The 18778-nt window shown below is 43.2% G+C and overlaps 2 protein-coding genes across 2 annotated transcripts in view; both read right to left on the reverse strand.

The window, feature by feature from the left end:
- Nucleotides 1-9924, reverse strand: part of lrpprc (leucine-rich pentatricopeptide repeat containing) — a gene marked incomplete at its 5' end in the record, with an annotated part of 86887 nt that extends 76963 nt beyond the window's left edge. Inside the window, 12 exon segments of the mRNA XM_080739714.1 lie at nt 1027-1134; nt 2352-2457; nt 3475-3632; nt 4993-5137; nt 5365-5491; nt 5605-5691; nt 5919-5977; nt 6070-6191; nt 7014-7136; nt 7638-7834; nt 9709-9893; nt 9895-9924. Of these exon segments, the coding sequence (XP_080595840.1) occupies nt 1027-1134; nt 2352-2457; nt 3475-3632; nt 4993-5137; nt 5365-5491; nt 5605-5691; nt 5919-5977; nt 6070-6191; nt 7014-7136; nt 7638-7834; nt 9709-9893; nt 9895-9924 (1447 nt within the window).
- A 1167-nt stretch (nt 9925-11091) lies between these two features.
- znhit2 (zinc finger, HIT-type containing 2) lies at nt 11092-13902 on the reverse strand (the record flags this gene model as incomplete). Its single annotated transcript, XM_080740687.1, has 2 exons — nt 13806-13902; nt 11092-12948 (listed from the first exon to the last, which is right to left on the reverse strand). The coding sequence occupies exon 2, from the start codon at nt 12871-12873 to the stop codon at nt 11092-11094; it is 1782 nt and encodes a 593-aa protein (XP_080596813.1). The 5' UTR covers nt 12874-12948; nt 13806-13902.
- Nucleotides 13903-18778: the final 4876 nt, after the last annotated feature.

Genomic DNA, 18778 nt, shown 5'->3' on the forward strand with positions numbered 1-18778 from the left:
CTCTCAGCTTTCCCACTTTGTCTCTCATACACCCTCCGACTCTCCCTCTCGGCTTTCCCACTTTCAAACAATAAAGACAAATCCAACATAGTGTGCTGCCCACTCTCCTTACAGGATTAATGTTTTAGAGTACAACTTTGAACTATGGCAACTTTTCCAGTCTAAGGGCCAGACAAGATACATGATTGTTCACTGAGAAGATATCCCAAGGAACACTGCCTAGAGGGCTAAAATTAACTAGTATTTGGAGATGGAGGTGAATCAGTGTCATTCGGGGGCAGACTTAATCTGTCCTTGGAATGACTGACATCACATGAAGGATCTCTTCTAAACCGTACAATCCACTTCTAGAACGCTCTAGAGACGTGTGTGTGTGTGTGCACTTCTGTTTGTGTCATTATGTCTTCTAAGTTTCAGGCAGGGATCAGGCTTCTTTGCCTTGAACTTGTGTAATCCCTCCCAGAGGGGTCACTCATTCATATTTGAGGAGAATTCTCTCCTAAAAGCCCTTTCTGGGGCAGAGGGCTGATGAAGTCATAACCCACAAAAACCATAAAAATAAAAGCATGCACAATTTAGGCATTTAGCAGATGCACTTAACCAGAGCGACTTACAATAAGCAAATGCAGAGAGACAGTGTAGTGCCTCAGTAAACTAGGATCACGAGTAAACCAAGAATCTAGCATCAGTCTAAACAATTTGCAGAGCACAAGCAGATACAGTAGTAGGCGAGGCTGCAGCCCCATGAGGCATCATAGCACCCATTGGACGGTTGTAGTTGAGTAGGTAGAGACATGCCTTCTGGGACTTGGAAGGTCATCGTTTCAATCCTCTGCTAGCCCAGTCTATGTGTCCCTGAGCATGACACTTATTTATCTTATAAATTATGGATTCAGTACAGTCAGTGCCCTCATCCAATTCCCACAAAAATCAGTTGTTATTGGTATTACACTCAGTGTGCCTCCGTGTGATCCCCAGAGTTATAAAAGGATGAGTGAGCGTGTGCATGCATGCGTGCATGTGTACCTTCGGAGTTGCTGTCCTTCACATGCTGCACAAGGAGGGGACAAAAGTAGTGAGGTTTTACGGGTAGACCTTGCTCCTTCACTGCCTTCATCAGTTCAAAGGAAAAACCTGGAATAAATCATAATCATTATAAAGTCAGTAAATGTTTGGTGCAATGCAATGGTGGCAACTTGACTGGCTAACTGACTCTACTGGTATTTTCCCAGTTAAGTGGCATGACCCATCCAAACCCTTTTCTCTTCCAGATCTTGAAAGCAATTAAGAGATGGTGTATAGTGATGGCAGGGCAATCTGTATAGGAATAGTGTCTGCCTACATGGTAAAACGTGTCTGTCTGTCTGTCTGTCTGTCTGTCTGTGAGATAGGGATGTTAATCGACGCATCATTTACGAATCGACGCGTCGCGGCCGAAAATCGACGCGTCGATCGACTTTTTTCTCTTTTTTTGTTTTGTTTTCGCTAAGCAGCAGCTGAGAGGAGACTCAGGAGAGCACAACACAACGGGGCATTACTTTAAGCAACACAACTTATGCAGCTGCACCCATCAGAACTTGCATCAAAGCCCTAATAATACTTATAATTGCTCTTCCTTGCGTTAGCACAGAGTCTGTTCTCTAGAGACTAGAAGCGGAGTGACAATTTAAAGTCCATGGAACGTAGTGGTAGCGCTCTGGCTGGCTGGCACCCCAGGCTAGTGTATCAATGTGGAGGAGCTTTGGTCTGCCTCGATCTCTCCCTCCCCGACCGCATCCACGGGTGTCGCATTAACAACAATGTATTTTGTGTTGTTTTATTGTCAATCTTGACAAAATCACTGCACACGAGGCGACGCTGCCATTAACAAGCGAGCTTTCGTGTCAAGCATGCATGCACACAGGCACGTAAACAAAACACATCCAGTCAGCGCGGTGAGCGCGCACTGCTATGACGCGTGCACACGAACAGACCAGCAGTGTTTCTCAACCTGTAGTCCGCGGACCTGACTAGCGCTGTATGCATGCAAATCTGCGATGCATGCATGCACAACACAGACGTTCATTCGTCCCCGACACAGAGACACACACACCGGTCCGCTCACATTTGGAAAACATTAACGCTTATAACGTTTTTGAAGCGATTAAAACATTTTTGGGGGAAAAACTTTAGAAAAAAAAAATAATAATCAAAAAATTAAAAAAATCGACTCATACGTTTTTGAGTCGCGGTGAACATGAGTCGATTTTCGAGTCGATTTTCGATTTTTTTTCACATCCCTACTGTGAGAGTGAGTGACTTTTCATGAACGAACGAACCAATTAATTAATTAATGAATGACGTGTGTATACCTGTCTTCTTGGCCTCCAGTGAACATGACAGTGTGAAGAGCAGTGGTGATGCATGTAGATTGGCATCCTGGAGTTCTTTGCAGTAACGAACAATCTTCTCCACAGGCTGAGGTTCATATGGACAAACACATTCAAAATTGCATAAAAATCATGTCCATTCATATATGCATACAACATGTTGTGTACAGTACTGTTTTACTGCCATAGTTAGAGTTGACGCGTACATTTTGGTGTTTCCATTGTCTTACTTTTGCCTTTCATTAAAACAGCAGTGGAACTAAAAATAATATTCTATTTCTAAATAGACAAGTCAATGTATTATTTGTTAACAAATGTACAGCGTTTGTATTTAAAAACAAGATATAAAAAACAAATCCTAGGCTTTATGCATTCATCAAAAATCGAACCTCTGTTCGAAGTGGAGCTGTGTGTGTGTGTGTGTGTGTGTGTGTGTGTGTGTGTGTGTGTGTGTGTGTGTGTGTGCAACAGCGCCCCTCCCTTAACATGTGTGGCCAGAAAAGGTTACTGCAGGCTACATACCCGGAGACAGACAGACAGACAAACAGACAAACAGACAGACAGACAGACCCACACACACGGCCACGTATAGGGAGCTCCACACAGCTCCAAAAATGTTTTCGGTTTGTCGGAAAAAGGAACAGAAATTGGAACGTTCTCTAATAACATGAGTGAGTGAGCCGATCACGATTATTGTGACAAAAGAAATCGCGATTTACGATATTATCGCGATAATCAAAATACATTATCCTGGGGCGGAACATTTGCCAAAAAAATTGCAGATCTACAAGCTCACAACGTGTCGCGTTGCGACGTGTTGTGAGCTTGTAGATCAGCTATTTTTTGCCAAAGACATTTGACAGAGAGTGAAAAAAAAAGACTGTATCAGGTATGTATATTATTACCATTTTATCTTTTACCAATTATAGAGGGTTTAAGTGGTACCGGATTTTCAGCTCGGCAAATAAAAGGTGAATTGATCCCAGTGCATGAAGGAGGACGATATCGCGATACATTAAATCTCCACGATACGATAATCGTGAGTGTTTTGTATCACGATAAACGATAATATCGCTTATCGTCCCATCCCTAGTTGCGTGTGTACCTTCTCCATGTTGACACAGTGTCTGAGGAAGAAGTTGCCCAGGTTGGGGCTGTCAGAGTTCTGGTTGTCAGCCTGCAGGGTGGGGAATGTCTTAAGGATTGTGAAGGCTGTGTCCTCCTGGCCCTGCGTGATCAGGCTCAAACACAGGTTCATAGCATCTACAGAAACAAGAAGAAGTTCCCTTAAGCCACATCCATACACACACAGAACACACATCCTGTTTCCCTTTGGTCTTTGTTTGATTGGCTTTTTATCTAACCAGGAATTGTGACTGAACGCCTCTCAGTCTTGACATTGGGCTTCACAGCATTTGGCAGTTTACATTTTAAATGATTCTATCAGACAAGCCTTGCTCAAGGGCACCTCAATGGCAGTTGCTAAAGGACTTGAGAGTATTTCTCATTCACCCTCCCTCATTCAGATATTCTTTATGCCAGGGGTCTTCAACGTTTTCAGGCCGGGGACCCCCAAACTGATGGGGAGATGGAGCAGGGACCCCCTACCACCCCGTAGGGTGGGGGGGTCGGGGCTACGACATATTTTTTATTTTAAACATGTACAAGTTACAGCGAGCAGGGTGGGCCGTACCACTACCATTTCTAAACATACTACTTATTAACTGAGAACCAATGTCAATAATATCAACAATCTGTCAATTGCATAGTAATCATGTATTCAAGCTATTGAAAATGGATAGAATCATGATTTATTTTTTAACATAAATGTGGGAAAAAAAATTGAAATCCTTTTTTTAAGCAATAATTTCGCGGACCCCCTGCAGTACCTCCGCGGACCCCCTAGGGGTCGCGGACCCCCTGTTGAAGACCCCTGCTTTATGCTGTCCAGAGTTTCAAACACATAGCGACCAATTCAAAATTCAAACCTTTCTCTCGCACCAAAAAGGCTAGGGCTACCCTCTGCTTGTGAGCACCTCTGCACACATTTTTTTAATTTGCACTAAGCAGCAATTCTTGGCTGAAGATTTTGGCATTTATCAGATGCTCTATCCTGTCTCATACAACGTGCAAGTTCAGATTAAGAGGCATGATCCTAGTCAACAAACAACAGGGTAAATGTCAAGTAAATTGAGTACAAAGAAAACAATTAAGTGCTACATGCCAACTAGGGTACCAAGTAAACATCAATTGATGGAGTTGATGGTGTTAGTAGTTGAGTGTGATGTAACTACTGTATCTTAATTGCTGTGCTGCCTTTGACGACTGAACGTTCCTGGCACCGGCGGGATCAATAATGGTCTGATCCTAGTCTCTGTCTAAACAGCATGCTAACATACAGTACAGTTAGCATTTGTGGACAAGCAAAGCCTATATAGGTATTTAAATAACATGCATAGCATGTTATGGGAACAAATATCTATCGAAATAGACAACAAGTAAGTGACAGAATAAAGAATGAGGAGTGCTAGAGGGAGAGGTAGAGTTTGAAAAGGTGAGTTTTCAGATTGCAGCGTAAAGGAATTGTGTGTGTGTGTGTGTGTGTGTGTGCGTGCGTGCGTACCTGGTACATAGCCCCTTTCATGCCTCATGCGCTCCACCAGCTCTGGGATGTGCTGCTGGTGTCCAGCCATGGCCAGAGAGAAGACCACCTGCATAAGGTCCCTGTCCATCAGACTGCTGTCTGTGGCCTCCACTGTCTCCATTGTCTGACAGAGAGAGAGACAAATTAAAGAGAGGCACACAGAGAAAGGCTTTTATGCCTTTATTGATAGGACTGACAGGAAATGGGGGGAGAGATGGGGAGTGACACGTGGCAAAGGTCATCCGGATCGGGAATCGAACCGGCGCCGCCACCAGGCATCCATGGCTATGTGGCAATGCCTGAGTGGTATGCGCCTGGACCAGTAGGCCAGCGGGCGCCCCCCATACACACCTGTTTAATATTCTCCATATCTCCTTTCTCAGCGTATGCAGTGAGCAGAGCCACGTAAGTGTCCGGACCGGGTTCGATACCTGCTCCACGCATCACAGGAAGGATGTTTACAGCACTTTCCATGTCACTGCACAGAACACACAAACACTTTAATGAAATCGTCCCAACACAAAGTAATATGTAGTATGTGAGATTGGTGGCATTGACAGTTTGAAATATTAGTAATAGAAGCTCACTGACCCCGCTTTGGCGTGGCCCGTTAACAGGGAGTTGAACACAGCTTCAGTGATCGGCAGATCTTTGCTCTTCATGAAACCTAGGATGGTGCTGTAGGACAGGAGGCAAAGAAAGTTCAGGAAAAATGTTGTCAAATGCTGCTCCATTAATGTCTCAATCAAGCGCATTATCATTCAACCTATGTCTGTGTCTCCTCTCGCGGTTTCAGAAAGACTGAAATAATATTACTCTGTCAATTATTTCCTAGTACATACAAGGCGAGGCCTATGACAACAGTCCATTCTTCTCTGTGGTAATGCCAGTTACACAAATCTCACCTCGCTCCCTCGATGTCTCCACTTTGGCAATAAGCTGCGATAAGTCTCTGGTAGGTCACCTGGGTAGTTAAAATAGTAGGAGTGGTAATTAAAGAAATTCCATATTACAATATAACAACAACAAAAAGGATTCCCTGCCTGCAATACGTACTCTGTTTGGCGTAACATTAGCAGCTTCCATCTTGGACAGGAACTCAGTGGGGGAGAACTTGAACTCGTTCTGCAGGTAAACTTTCAGCAAGGCATTGTAGTGGCTGGCATCATATGATGCACCTAGACAGAGAGATGGGCAAATGCTAATTCAGTACACCTAACATCCTCAGTGGTAATGGAAACAGAAAAACAGATTTACATACGTTTCAAGTTGAGACAGAGTAAAATGAACACTAAGAATGTTACTGTGTGGTAATAACAATAGAAAACCCAGCCATGGCAAGGGGCCGACTGCCTAAAATAGTCTCCATGTAGACAGTCAAAATAAGATTTCCTGTACTTTATAACCAAGTGATCCCTGAGCAAAATAATTCCATCATTACGATTAGAATTCATTCATTATGATGCAGTGTATTCAGATTTCCTCAAAGTTGGAGAGCGACCGATTTCACTATAATAGTTTAACATGAACACCTCCCCTCGGTCTACCATACCGTGACACTGCAACATAAACAGGATGCATGTTGCATTCCAAGTTGCAATTTATATTGGACATACTGTACGCTGTCTGCCACTTGGGGGATTTCCATACCAACATTATGGAATGTTGTTGACAGCATTCTGGCTTACTAATATTTCTGTGCTACCGGTACCTTAACTAGAGTTTACTTTTCACAAATGCTATTTTAATTTACATGTGGTACATGATGTGCCATCCTTTTTTTATTGAGAGGCTATCGATGGCCATGAGGCAATTTCTTCATTCGTATTCTTACAAATTGTTGACTTTGCTTTTTCATTTTATTTTATAATGTTGTGTCAGAGGGTTTTTCTTTTTTTCTGTATTCTGTATGTGTATTAAAATCAACATATTTTGCAGAAAAAAACAACAACAACAGGACAGTTAAAGAAAGGTGCGTGTCGTATGGTGTGTTCTCGTACCCAGCTCATGCAGCTTGTCCCAGATACGGTGTGCGAGCTCTGTGCGCTCTGCCAAGGGAATCTCTGGCAGCAGAGAGCCACAGCTACGCAACAGCAGGAGGGCCTGGTTACCACTAGGATAGCCTAGTATACACCAAGTCAGACAGGAAGGTGGAAGAAAGATAGAGATGAGGAACGAAAGATGGGGAAAAGGGTTAGTAATAATAATAAGGGGAGGAAGAATGGGGAGAGGGAAGAAGATTAGGGCAATTTCAGAATTGTAAATCTCTTGTTTACTTGATTCTTATGTAAACAAGAGAATTCAAACAACATCTTAATTATTTTTTAGGTTGCATCTGCACAAGACAACTGCCTTTTTCACTGCAAATAAATGTGTTCATCTGTACAATTAATTACACAAATTTCACAGATAGAACCCAGCGAAGGCTGCCACACATATTCCTCTTGGCCTAGGCTAGGACTTAATCTTGACAGATTGCAGCTTCAGCGTGTATCAATACAAAAATAATAATATTGGGAAAGATTCAGTTCAGGCTTCAGTCCTGCAATCTGTCCTGCCCAGCCTTTAACAGTAATGTTTCACTAAACAGTAAGCTGTTCCTCCAGTCCTGTTGCCCGGCCTACCTGTTCTGCAAATGTCGTGGAAGATGCGGAGCAACTGGGTCTTGGTGATGCGTCCCGTCCTCCTCACAGAGCTGTCCAACTTGTTCAGCGCCCAATCGAACGTCTGTGCCTGCTTGGAACGCACCAAGACCTCGTCCCTCTGCTCTGTAGCCACAGCGTAGCCTCGCATGGTCCCCGATGCACAGGGCCACACGTGCCTGACAGCGTAAGAGAGGAGAAGTGGTGGATTCAGGGTAAGAGAAAGCCATGAGGGATGTAATAACAACAATACATTATTATTATTAATTTAGTCCCCACTCTCCTTTTGGTTATTCTTTGTCACTGTACATTTGCAATTTCCGTGAAATTTGTCCTTTGCATTTACCCATCCTAACTTTTAGGAGCAGTGGGGAGCAGTTAAACGTCTTGTTGCGACCGAAGGTTGCAGTTTAGTATGTGAAACGGCACATGCTGACTTACGGCCTATGGGTTTGCCGCTCTGACATCATGCTCTAACATCACTGATGTCAGGGGAACCACTCTATTATGCCTCATTCACACTATGAAAAGCCAAGCTAATTGGTAATTCAATGTATTCTCTATGCAAACCAGCTTTAAACATTTCCAAGCTTTTTTTCCAGCTTGGAAAATGTAAAAGCCGGTTTGCATAGAGAATACATTGAATTACCAAGCAAAACATTAGCTTGGCTTTTCGTAGTATGAATGAGGCATAACAGAATGGGTTTGCTGCTCTGACATCACGCTCTGGCTTCACTGTGATGTCGCACTAACAGAATCCCTTTTATGCCCATATATGGAGTTCCCTGATGTCATCAATATTAAGCCCATATCTAACAGGACTTCATATGGGAATACCCATATATGGAGGCCACATCGGCCACATACCACACTAACGCTGGTTCTACAGACAGGGATCTCCGTGTATGGGCATAAAAGGGTATGATGTCAGATGTCATGACATAGACATCGTAGGACTTTCACATAACGAATAACTGAATAAGCATGTTTGGGCTCTCACAACATATCTCCATATACAGTACATTGATCCATACTGTATATTATAGGTACCAGGGGTATCCATATATGGGTAACTGGTCCAATATACATCACTGGCCAGATGGCCAAGACATGGTCGCGAGTTGCTTGTCGCCCTGAGGCGTCTTACTACTAGTTCAATAGACACATAGACTGGACAGATGTCACAAGGGAAAATCGTGGACCTCTAGCCTCTACTGTCTACCCATTCAGCAAAGATTGCAGCCGGATGTAAGAGAGATCATGTAAAGACAGAAGTGACAGAAATAAATTACATTTCATTCATATGACTATGTACATCAACAATAAACGTTATTATCGGTTACACAAAAGTTGTCCACCTGTCCTGAACAGTACAAAATGAAGTCATGTACAAATATATCGCACCCACAAACTACGATGACAACCATCCCTGTCCCTAAATGACCTTCTTGCTTATTTAACAAGAGCCATGACCTTGACCATACATATACAAGAGCCAGTACGTGCAAGCCAGAATAAACTGTAGCCATATTATCAAAACATTAGCCAGGATGGGATCAGTACAACAGACTAGATGCAAGACAAGCTTAGGCCTGTTTGCTACTGACTCAGTGGATGGATGGATGGATGGCTAACCTAGAGCCAGAAGAGATGATTTTACACACAGGGCTAACGTTATACACAGGGAAACATGAATGACAATAGTCACGTTGTTAAAAAGTAAAGAATTGGTAAGTTTTATAAGAAATAAAAAGCCATTCATTTATGTTTAATGGCTTTAAATAAATAAAAAACAAGACTAGGTTAGTAGGTTACACAACCCTAATCGAGTTGCCTTATGTAAAAAAGGGATGCTAGGCCATGTTTATTTATGTAAGGTTTGAATAACACAACGAATGTACATCTCTCATCGCAACATTAAAACAATAAGATTATTGTTGTCGGCACGTGCTGAACAGTAACTGTCATTCATTGATTTGACCCCCAATGACATCCCTTGAATGTTAGATGTGATCCACGCGTGGACCACAGCTAGCGGGACTGCTTGATGTACCTGGGCCCATGTTCCACACCGGAGGAGGCTGTCTGTCTGCTACACGGCCCGGTGGTTCTGCCACCCACAGCCCCGCCGTACAGCCTGCTGAGCGGCGGTCCATTCCGCTTGGTCCCGCTGATCTGGAGCAGCCCCGAAGGCGAGAATCTGAGGAGCCGGGCTGATCTCAAGAGCGCAGCCATGTTTTCGTCGCACTAGCATGGATTGGAAGGGCATCCGTACCACGTGACCGTTCATGGACTACGGCTCTGTTCCCAAACAGTGGGTCGGGACCCATTTGTGGGTCGGACGGTGACACGTTTTTATGGGTCCTACATCATACATGTCCTACATTTTGGTTTTTAATCATTCTTATCTCAAAACATTAAATCGTCATTCAAAGATTTTCATGAATAAAAATAAAATGATTTTTCTAAGTAATTTCATTAGTATTCTATTGCTATATGTGTTGTGATGTGACACTTATGAGCATTGACTGCTTTTGACACTTTATGTTGGCTATATAGGCCTATTGTTCTTTTGCCTTGCTCTTTTCACAGTACACACAACAGTACTTTTTTTCTTTTCATACTTCTCTGTAACTGCTGCCTCTGGGCGACTGATTTCCCCCCTTGGGATAATAAAGGTATCCATCTATCTATTAATAAATGAAACATTGAATTAAAATAGCAGATCTACAAGCTCACTACAGGGCTTCGCGCCATAGTGGACAAGACCACTATGGGCACTGAGTGAGGAAGAGTGGGCAGTGGGCACCTTAACACAAAATTGGCGATTTAATGCTTGATGTAAGCTAGTTTATAGGTTAAACTGATGTGGTTATAATCAAAACAGAATAAAAACTAAAAATGAATTTAACAAGTTAAATATTGAATGTGTGTGAAATACAATCATGTATGACTATGTGTACATAATTTTACCTTCAATCCTGTCATTTGTAAGCTGTGCCAGTTCTGCTGTTCATCTCAATGAAGGTGTGTAACACACACACACACACACACACACACACACACACACACACACACACACACACACACACACACACACACACACACACACACACACACACACACACACACACACACACACACACACACACACACACACACACACACACACACACACACACACACAAATGTGTTTCATGTTGCATTGAGAAATCACAAGAAAATCTCCAAATGATTATTTTATTACAATATTAAACATAAGCACATACATAAATATGCTGTGTTTAACAGTCTTTATTACAATATTAAACATAAGCACATACATAAATATGCTGTGTTTAACAGTCTAACAGAAATGCTTTTGTGTTGCTTTGTGAAATCACAAAAATATTACATTATTAATTGTTCAAAATAAGCACATGTACAAAAAAGGACTTTATTGTCTCAATTCTTCTATCAACACACTATTCCCCAACCTCTTTCCTTTCTTCCAGCCCTCCTCAACTGATCTCTTCTCTTTCTCCAACACAATCCTCTTACTGCTCCTTTTACTGTGCTCGTTCCACAACCCAATGGCCAGTCTGCGTATTTCACAGGCATTGTCAGACACCCAGGCCTGAAAGAATTCACACTTTTTCCCTGCTAGGAAGAGCTGCTGTCTCTTTTCTCTTTCCTCAGCTCCTTTAGGTAGAGCTGCTCTGGCCCTGGAAAGAGCTGAGCGGAGCTGACTCAAGGCCGATAAGCAGTATCCAACAGAGTCTGTCCTGCTCCTACCGGTCATGATGTGAGCTATTGCTTCCACTGCCCTGGCTGGTGCGTCAGGGTCCTCCTTGTCAAAGTAACCACCAGTCAAGATGGCTGCCTCCCCACACTCTAGGGCCTCTTGAAGAAAGCTGAACACCCTACTTGAGCTCAAGGCTTCAGACACGGCCAGAACCATGTCACAGAACTCCAAAGTCAGTGAGTCAATGTCACCGTTGTAAAGGTGCAGGGTGAAGGCATAGCCAAAGAGTGCATTGACCAAACCGTAGCATAAGAGAGGAGATGGACTGGCTGTCAAGGAACTCAACTTTGGAATTTTAACAGAAATTGGAGGGACACTGGGCGAAACTGAATTTGTTACCATGACCTTGTTCATATCCTCTCTGTTTTGCCCTTTGGTCTTTCTCAATCTTTTGCCTGAATCAGCCTGATTATGAGCCATTTCTGGTGGTATGGTGACTTGTTTACCAGTAAGAGTGTTAACAAGGCTGGCGCTTCCCCCTTCTCCTTCCTCCAGTTGTCTCTCCTCTTCCGCCTCCAGGACCTTCACCAGTGCCCCATCTTCCTCGTCATGCACTTCCCACCACGGCCTCCAGAGGGGAACCAGCCCACCCAGAGCCCCACCTTTGAGCAGGTTCACAAACCCCTCTTTCTCCTTACTGTTCAGGAGTCCCCAGAGTGCCTCTTCTGAAAGCATATCGAGGTCTAGCCCCGAGAGTCTATCAGCCAAGTCTGGCTCCTCTTCCTCACCTTCAAATGCATCTGCGTCTCCCACACTGTTGGTAGCCAGCAGCTCCCCGTCTCCACCCTCCTCTCCATCAAGCTCTTTAAGTTTTCTCAAAATACCCTCCACCTCAGTTGTACTCCCTTCCCCAGACTGTTGAAGCTCAGCTAGCCGGGAAAGAAGCTCCAAAACCTGGGCTCCCCTTTTTACCTCTCCACCCCCCTCCTCATCACTATCAGAGTCAATGCCCGCCTCTCTTAAAATACTTTCCATGCCTCCCTCCAGGCTGTCTGCCTCTCGCCTGAGACCCAGAAGGACATCCTGCATCTTCCTCTTCCCATCAGCCTCCGTCTGCCCCAGGTCTTTCAGTTCCTGTAAAACAGATTCCTTGTAGAACTCCTCAGAGCAAGCAGAATGATCCAGACTCCGATAACATGCCAAGCCACAGTACGGCACGTTACACCGAGGACAGGTATAACAGGAGGCTTTAGAGTGGCACAGGCCACAGACCTGGTTCTGTCTGTGGTCGTTTCCATCGTCTGGTGTCTTGGCTGGTGTGAGGAATTCCTCCTGGTTGGCAGTTGCTCTGGAAGGCAGCTCAATTCCATCTGTGCTCACACTTTGGGGTTCGGTTTCATTCCATTCACTGCAGTGGTAATCGCCTTTTGGAGCAATGTCTGTTAAAAGACGCCTCACGGATAGAGGGATTCCCTGTCTGCGTATTGGATTCATGGTGGTAAGAATGGACCCAGTCAGGCAAGACGTTACGGCAGAACAGGGTAGCAGATGTGAAGCATCAAGGCCAACCTAAACAAAGAATAGAAGAAAGAATGCTGTGAGCAGTCAGTGGCGAAGAGTCTTTTTTTTAGTTGCCACTTGAGTATTTCCATTATTCCATACTTTATATTTCTAGTCCACTACAACTCAGAGGCAAATATTTGACAACGCAACACCCCAGGAGCCCCGGAGCCTACAATATTGCCATTCCGACCACCTAAACCTAACCTTTACCTCAATAAAACTAACGCTGGTGAATGCTAACCTGGTGAAATGCTAACCTGCCGACGCTGGTGAATTCTATCCTGGTGAAATGCCAACCTGCCAACGCTGGTAAATGCTAACCTGGTGTTTGGAAAAATGGAAACCTGTCACCATTATGTCCCCGTAATACATCATTTGAATCTGCTGCAGATTCAAGTTTCCTGCAGATTATCTGCAGGAAACTAGCTCCTCTACTGTAGGTACATACTTCCAGTTTCAAATGATTATTACAAAAAATATAATTAAAATTATCAACATGTTAACATTACTAATTTACAATCTAATAATCTGATTGTGAAATGGGCCATTCAGAACGAACCATTTCACAAATATTGATTTAATACTTTATTAGCGGTTAGGAAAAGCACAGGTACAGTTCAGATACAAGGTTTACTACATTTTGATGCCAATAGTTTTTACCAAAGTAACATTTAAAATGCAGGACTTCTACTTGTAACAGAGTATTTGGATATTGTGATATTGCTACTGCAAGTAAATAATCTGTTTAGTTCTTCCACCACACACGATATGAGCTGAGAGCTCGGCTCCTACAGATCATGACTGAGGTTATAAATAGCGCTGTCTTCTGTTCTATCTGTGTACATAAACAAGCGTTAGATTACCTTTAAACCCACCACGAAGGCGCCGATAGTAGTTTGCAATAACAATATAGTACGATGTGTGTAACATTTATATCTTTAACCAAGTTTTTCTGTATAAATATTCGCGAAACATGGAGCATCTGTAGAACGTGCCTAGTTTGTTTTGCCGTAAAGCTGTACGTCGTCGCTGTTGTCGCTCTCTGATGACGTCTCACTCGCTGTCGTAAAATCAATATTTATTTTTAATAAGAGGAAATAGAGAAAATATAGGAAAATGTTTACCAAATGTTTCTTTAGGTAACATAGATAACCGAATTGAAAATTATAGTAATAATTACAACATTTGTGTCTTTTTTTTTTTTTTTTTACAACTTTACCAAAATACAACATTGCACAGAGGTATCAATCAATTGAAATTAGCATTTCAAAATATACTCTAACTTATATAGTAATAGTAATATAGTTAGTTAGTTTCCATCTTCATCAACAATTAAAACAAAACTATTTCCACTGTAATCCATTTCTATCAGCTAAATATCAGCTGCATAACTAGGCTACACTATTCAACTATACAAACAATTGAATAGTAGGCCTACTTATAGGCCTACTAGCATTTTAATGTTGTTGGAAATAATCTATAGGCTATTCAAAATTGTGATCCATGCTTCTGATCTCCAGATTCAATATTTGTTCAGTATGTAGGCCTAATCATGAAGATATTATTCTATGCCTATGATGAAATGAGCCAAAGCTCCAAGTGGGAGGGAGAAGGGAATGTTTTGTCTTAAACCATTTGATTATCTGACTGTGAAGTCCTGTACATAGGCCTATGTGTCTGTCCATATGTAAAAGAGAGGGGGAAAATAAACATAATATTTTTCCCTTTCTAAATTCCAATTTCTAAAAATGGGCTATAGTCAAGTCAAATTGATTTAGCCAAAGTAAACTCAATGCGCTTTACATTAATCACATACACACACACGCACGCACGCACGCACGCACACACACACACACACACACACACACACACACACACACAGACAAACCTCTGTTAGTGGAAGGGTAAGAAGGGATTTGAGTGACCTAGCAATGGCTATCATTTGGGAGAGGAGGAGGATGTAGAGAGAGAGAGAGAGAGAGAGAGAGAGAGAGAGAGAGAGAGAGAGAGAGAGAGAGAGAGGATCAGGAATGAGAAATCATCTTTTTTTGTACGGAAGTGAATATATAGGTAAATAATAGATCCTGCTGGTGAATTATTGATTATGGCTTGCATTGATGCATTCCCACCAGTTCATTCAGGAAAAACAAGGGTGGATGATGACTGTAAGGGAAAGAGAGAGATTGTTGTTGCCATGTTCAATTTCAGTTGCCACTCTTCCATGTCCCTCCCCCCCTCCCCGTCCCCTGTCCCTCCACCGCACACATAAACACGCATTGGACTGAAATACAGTAAAGTGCTCCCCCTCTTACAGCACAGTATGCTCAGTGTTGTCAGATTCTGGGAGAGAAAATAAGCAACTACAGTAGGTCTGTGAAAACAAGCCCAAAAGAAGCAACTAGGCTACATGAGCAGGGTCCTTGAACTCAACTTGCAACTACCAATATTTACAAGCAACTTTACAGAAGAACATGCCCAAGCCCTTATAATAAGTACACCTGCATGTCAACACTGCTCCAGACCAGGTCTCACAGACTTCATATCATTTGTGAAATCAAAAGGCTGGTAAACGAGGTGACACACAAACAGACATGTCCAGCGACAAGGCAGGAATCAAACCTCCTAACCTCTTTTTTTAATGTTCCTTTACACTTACAACAACACTATCTTCACTGTCTAATAATCAGGAACATCACTTGCTGTGGCTGAAAATAGGCAAATGTGTTCTTTGTTGCACACTCCTTTCAATTAACGTCACTTGATGTGTTAAGCAACACTGTATAAATTAGCCATACATTTTGAACAAAAAGAACAGAGCACCTCCTTGTTCTTGTTTGGAAACAAGTTGATAAAAACTTCCCTGTAGAATCTGCTGACGTTAGTCCATGTTTGACTGAAGAGTTTCTCATTGCCATGCCTGGAACAAGTTGTTTATTTCAGTACAAGCTTGTGATGTGTATTATGATGTGTATGGATTGTAGCTTTATACCAACTTAATATGGTATTTAAAAAAAACACTTGGTGGTATGGTAATAGCATAATTATACTTATAGCTACAGTGGTTCTGTTGTACGTGGATACAGCATATTATTTAGATATACCGGTAAGTTAGTTAGTGGATAGTGTCAGAGGGGACTGACACAGGGTATGAGAGAGACTCAGGAAGACAGCGTGCCGCCCAGGACTGTTGGCATATACCAGCCAGAGTCAAGACAGCATGGCACACGTCAACCTTGGCATGCCCTCCCCATAGACATAGTCCCCATGGTGCACAACATGGGACCAGCCCATGACCCAGTGAGGGGTGAGGCCTCTGTCTGACAGCCCCCCACCTGCATGACCTTTTACCCTGCTTGACCTCCTGGAGGGGCCAATCACCTTCTAGCTAAACAGCCCTGCAGGAGATACAGAACCACACGTAGCACAAAACAGGCAGAAGGTGACACAAATGGATATGGACCATAAATGTACACATGTGGAGAGTGCAATAGAAATGGTAAATGGTGCATTTTTCTCGCCTTCATCCAAGGTACTTTACAATGTGCATTACACTCACCCATTCATGCACCGATGGCAGAGAAAACCAAATCATTCAAGGCACGAACCTCGTGGGGAATTAGAGGTTCAATGTCTTGCTCAAGGACACTTTGACACTAACCCTGGGGGAGCTCGGGATCGAACTGGGAACCTTCCCAAACAGACGCTCTATCTCCTGAGCCACAGCTGCCCTAATAGATGAGATAGACAGGAAGGCAGGCCAACAGCAATGATATTTGTTATTCTATTATTTCATTTAAAATAAAGGAAAACTCCATTCACCATTTGCTTGACCATTTTGAGAGAAGGCCTTGACCAATTTTTTTCTGACCTCATATCACACAGTTCCTTTTATCAGGCACATTATTAATTTGATTTCAGTTGCAGCATGAAATGCCTTTGGTGGCTCTTCTCCTCCTCGTTTTGTCTAAAATACCAGTCACCGTGTGCTGACCTAGTCTAAGAGCCTGTGCCATAATGGTCTTTCTCAACTTTAATGAGAATGTTTGAATAGATGTCTCATCCATTTGACCTTCAATACACTTCACGTCTCCTCACTTCATTTCATGTCATTATATCTGGTATGACTCCCTCTCTTCTCCTACTCTGAGGGACTGACTCAATTATGCAGGACAATGTCCTCTCCAGGACCAACTCACCTGAACAGTCCAGATAGTGTGCTGTAGCAGAAACACAGACTACGGTATGTCCATAACTCGCATGGCTACATCTGGGATGTGTGTGTGTGTGTGTGTGTGTGTGTGTGTGTGTGTGTGTGTGCGTGCGTGCGTGCGTGCGTGCGTGCGTGCGTGCGTGCGTGCGTGCGTGCGTGTGTGCGTGCGTGCGTGTGTGTGCGCGTGTCAACCATCCAGGACTCACAGTATGGCAACTACATGAACCTTGGCATCCCTATTCTGGGCAGGTTAGGCGAACATTTAGTGAAAATAGCAGATCTACAAGCTCACAATGCAACATGCTGTGAGCACGCAGATCTTTGAGCTATCTCTCTCTCTGTGTCTCTTTCACTTGCTCTTCCATCTCTCTGGGCAGGTATCCATCTCTTTCAGTCTCTCAGTCTCTCACCCCCCCCCCCTCCCCCTCTCATTCTCCATCACATTCGCACAGGAAGCAAGCACTGAGGTTGTATCACACGTCTCTCACCAATACCACTATCCTCTTTCCCCTCTCCTCTCTAACCCTCTCTTCCACCCCTTCATTTTGCCGTAAGAGAAGATCCAGGGAGAGAGAAAGACAGAGCGAGAGAAAGAAAGAGAGAGAGAGAGAGAGAGTAAATAAGAAAGACAGACAGACAGACAGACAGACAGACAGACAGACAGACAGACAGACAGACAGACAGAGTAGCGCACCCAAGTCTCAAAGGACTGTATGTCTGGTATGTGCCCTCTGTGTGTGTGTGTGTGTGTGTGTGTGTGTGTGTGTGTGTGTGTGTGTGTGTGTGTGTGTGTGTGTGTGTGTGTGTGTGTGTGTGTGTGTGTGTGTGTGTGTGTGTGATTGTCTGTGTGAGCGTGCATGCGAGACCCACTGAGACACAGGGGAGACCATGGTGTGATATGCATATCACACCAGTGTTGTCTCTCTAGACATTAGAGTGAGCATACTGTTAACATATAATATATCACCTTTTAAAAAGTGACATTGTTTCACACACACACACACACACACACACACACACACACACACACACACACACACACACACACACACACACACACACACACACACACACACACACACACACACACACACACACACTCACACACGTATATACTGTAACTGCACTATTGCTGCAACAGGCAGAACTACATTATTTTGTATACTTTTGCTTCAGTAGAAGCAAGGAGCTTCCCACATGTCACTACACTATTTAGGGCAGGCCTTTTATGCGTCCAGGGATCAGGGTCTATATAAACAGTACGTTAATGTATCCATTTGTAACTTTGAGAGTGTACAATTGTTAAACGGACTGTGGTTACGTTATACATTCATTACATTATACATTCAGAGAATTCAATTAACTCTTTTGATTGTGTAGTACAGACTATATATAGACTTTTCACCTCACACCCAATAGATATACGACTGAACAAGAGTGTGAAATTAAAACCTGAATCACTGTTTGCAGTTCACTATGCACATCACTTCTCTCGTAGCACTGTCCACTGTCCAGGCTATTTGGCCTTGTCTCATCCTGTTTATCACTTTCTACCTATCTAGCTACCCATTGGCCATTGCATCGCTATAGTTGTACAGTATCTTAACTCAGTCTTGTGAGATATGA

The sequence above is a fragment of the Nannobrachium achirus genome (assembly GCF_963921795.1).
Source record: "Nannobrachium achirus genome assembly, chromosome: 13".
NCBI classification, from domain to species: domain Eukaryota; kingdom Metazoa; phylum Chordata; class Actinopteri; order Myctophiformes; family Myctophidae; genus Nannobrachium; species Nannobrachium achirus.